This window comes from Nicotiana tabacum, chromosome 2, assembly GCF_000715075.1.
Source record: "Nicotiana tabacum cultivar K326 chromosome 2, ASM71507v2, whole genome shotgun sequence".
Taxonomy (NCBI): domain Eukaryota; kingdom Viridiplantae; phylum Streptophyta; class Magnoliopsida; order Solanales; family Solanaceae; genus Nicotiana; species Nicotiana tabacum.
Window position 1 is genome coordinate 93,915,361 of NC_134081.1, and position 2,840 is coordinate 93,918,200.

General features: G+C 39.4%; 1 protein-coding gene across 1 annotated transcript; it reads right to left on the reverse strand.

The window, feature by feature from the left end:
• Positions 1 to 345: 345 nt before the first annotated feature.
• On the reverse strand, positions 346 to 2,122 carry LOC107761617 (serine/threonine-protein kinase WAG1-like). The gene has a single exon (XM_016579856.2). The coding sequence runs from the start codon at positions 2,009 to 2,011 to the stop codon at positions 548 to 550; it is 1,464 nt and encodes a 487-aa protein (XP_016435342.1). The 5' UTR covers positions 2,012 to 2,122; the 3' UTR covers positions 346 to 547.
• Between the last annotated feature and the right edge of the window lie 718 nt (positions 2,123 to 2,840).

Consider the following 2,840-nt stretch of genomic DNA (forward strand, 5'->3'; position numbering starts at 1 on the left):
TATTAGTATTTAGTTCATTCATTAACAGGAGTTAGAATTTTTAAGCAATGGGACAAAATCATTTCTTAAAATATCATATACAAGCTCATCATTAGAATTGGTGAGGAAGACAAAGAAAAGCAATTGGGATAAAAAAAAATTAGTATAAGATTGAGGTAGATAATGGTAGTAGAATGGAAAGGAGCAATAAAAATTAAACTCAATTTATTGTGAAAGACTTTTATCGATTCCACTAGATTACAAACTTGAGAGTAATTGGGTTAAATGATAAAATATACTGTATATAACAAAACAACAATGTATATAACTACTAAAAAGGCATATAATTAAGCCAATGATACAGAATTAATGAAATACTTTTCTTCGATTACTTTCTTTTTCATTTACAAATATGTATTAAATCTTCCTCAAAGAGGAAACAAAGCAAGAATGAAAAATTAAACAGCTCCCCAAAATTGATGCTCCCTAACTCTTCCTTTACAAACTTGTACAAAAAATGTAAGGGGAAAAAAAGACAATATAAATGGTTACAAAGGCTGAAATGGATTTAAGCACATTTTCTAACCTTCTGATTAGTATAACAATAATAATTATGATTAGAATTTAAATTGTACTTAGATCCTTTAATTCTCATTAGATACCCCAGCCTTTTCCACCAACAACGCTTTCTTCTTGGGGATGATGATGTTGTTACTCCAGTCACGTGACTCACGTGCAACTTACTCTTGGTCCTCTTTATACTTAGCCCACGTACCTCCGGCGGCCGGTAAGTTCTGATCAACGGCCATTTTATTCCGGCGAAGAATGGGTGACGTTTAATATCCGTTGCACCCCTGGCGCATCCTAGCCTCCTCCTTGGATCCTTCACTAATAACCTCTCTATTAAATCCTTTGCTTCACCCATTCCTGAATGCTCATTTCCTTGAGTTTCTTCTACGTTAAACTTCACTCCTTTGCTGGATGCTATATTGCGCAGGGTGGACTCTTTACTGCTCCCTTTAAACGGCGTCGTTCCATGCAACAACTCGTAAAGTAACACCCCAAACGCCCACCAATCCACACCGTTGCCGTGGCCGGCGCCGCTAATGAGCTCCGGCGCTAAGTACTCGTGGGTCCCAACGCATGATCTGGAAAATGCACCCGTTGGCTCGGCGACGAACTCGGTGACAGTTTCTTCCCGTAGCCGGTCACTAAAACAACTGTATCTTCTTTTGGATCTGTCTAGAGTGCGGGTGGTGAAATCTAATTTCGGTGAAACATCGGATTTGAAACACAAGTCGAAGTCGGAGAGCATAATGTGACCATCTTCGCGTATCAGAATATTTTCGGGCTTTAGATCACGATACACTATTCCAAGCGAATGTAGATATTCTAATGCTATGAGTACCTCAGCTGCGTAGAATCTGACCGATTCAACGGGTAGCCGGTTACCAGGTTGCTTGCGAAGCAAGGAATGGAGATCACCGTTAGGGCAGAAATCAATAAGCAAGCAAGTGTAATGAGAGACTTCTAAATGAGCGTAGAGTGTAGGGAGAAAAGGGTGGTCAAGCGAGGAGAGGATCTCAGCCTCCGTTTGAACATGAGAGATTTTTTTAGCTGTAAGGGAATCCCGGTCAATGACCTTAAGAGCAAAGTTGGCGTGATCATAGTCACGTAGGCGGCAGAGGAAAACGCGGCCGAGGTTTCCGGACCCCACAAGGCGGTGGAGCTTGAGGTGGCGGAGATGAAGTGCGCCGTCGGAGGAAAGAGTGGTCGCCGCCTTAATGGCGGACCAATTCGGGTCGTGCTTGCGGTGGGGACGGCGGTGGAGATTGGGGATTTCGGTGGAGGGATTATTTGTAGTAGAGGTAGAGGAAAGACGGTCGTTGAAGCTGAGTGTAAGGCTGCTACGAGCCAAACTGCTTCTTGCACTAAGGGTACGATCAGTTGTGGTAGTTGTAATGGAAGCACAGCTTGTGAAACTGAGATCAAGGTCAGAATCTGGAGGATAAAGGGTATCTAATTCCTCCATTTTTGTCTTCTCAAATTAGTTTCTAAGAAAGGAGAAAAACTTAGGTGCTTTTGTTTTGTTGGTTTAGCTTTGTGAAATGGGGTGAGTGCTTGAGGAAAGGAGGTGACATACACATATAAAGAAGAATGAAATGAGAGAGAGAAGAGCAAGGGCGGGACATATAATTAATGTTAATAACGTGGTTGGTTGACCCAACAGCAAGGGATAGAGACAAAGGAAAGAAGGTGGTAACAAAGTTAGGTTATTGGAAGGTTGACTTAAGGTAACGAGATAATAGTAGTACTAATTAATTAGAGAATGGATGGAGGGTTCCAAGATTAATTGGAAGGATGCTTCTTACTATGTTAGTGATAAGCAGCTTAGAAGGGCAATGGAAGCAGCCTAATTAACATTGGAATTTCTGAATTAGGAGAGTATTAAACTGAATTTACGTTGACACGGTAATGGTATATTTTAACTTATTAACAGCTAACTTATTGTACTTTTTATTTCTTATATCCTCTGATTTCATTACTCACGTTAATTGCCAAGTGAGCTATTAATGGTAAAACTGAAAAAAAAAATTAATTTTGTCTTTGTTTTCTAATGCAACTAATATTTTGAAACATTTTTTGGATTAAATAAAATGGGATAGAGGAAGTAGTAATTTCACTTATTTATGAATAAACATATTTTCTGTTTAATCATTTGATATTCGAGTCCATCAATTAATTAATTTGACCAATTTGGATTTACAATTAGTATATATCAAAGACACTTTAGTGTACTTAAAAGTTTGAAACAAGATATGCATTGAGAAGTTGCTGCGCGGCAACGGCGTCTAGCGTAA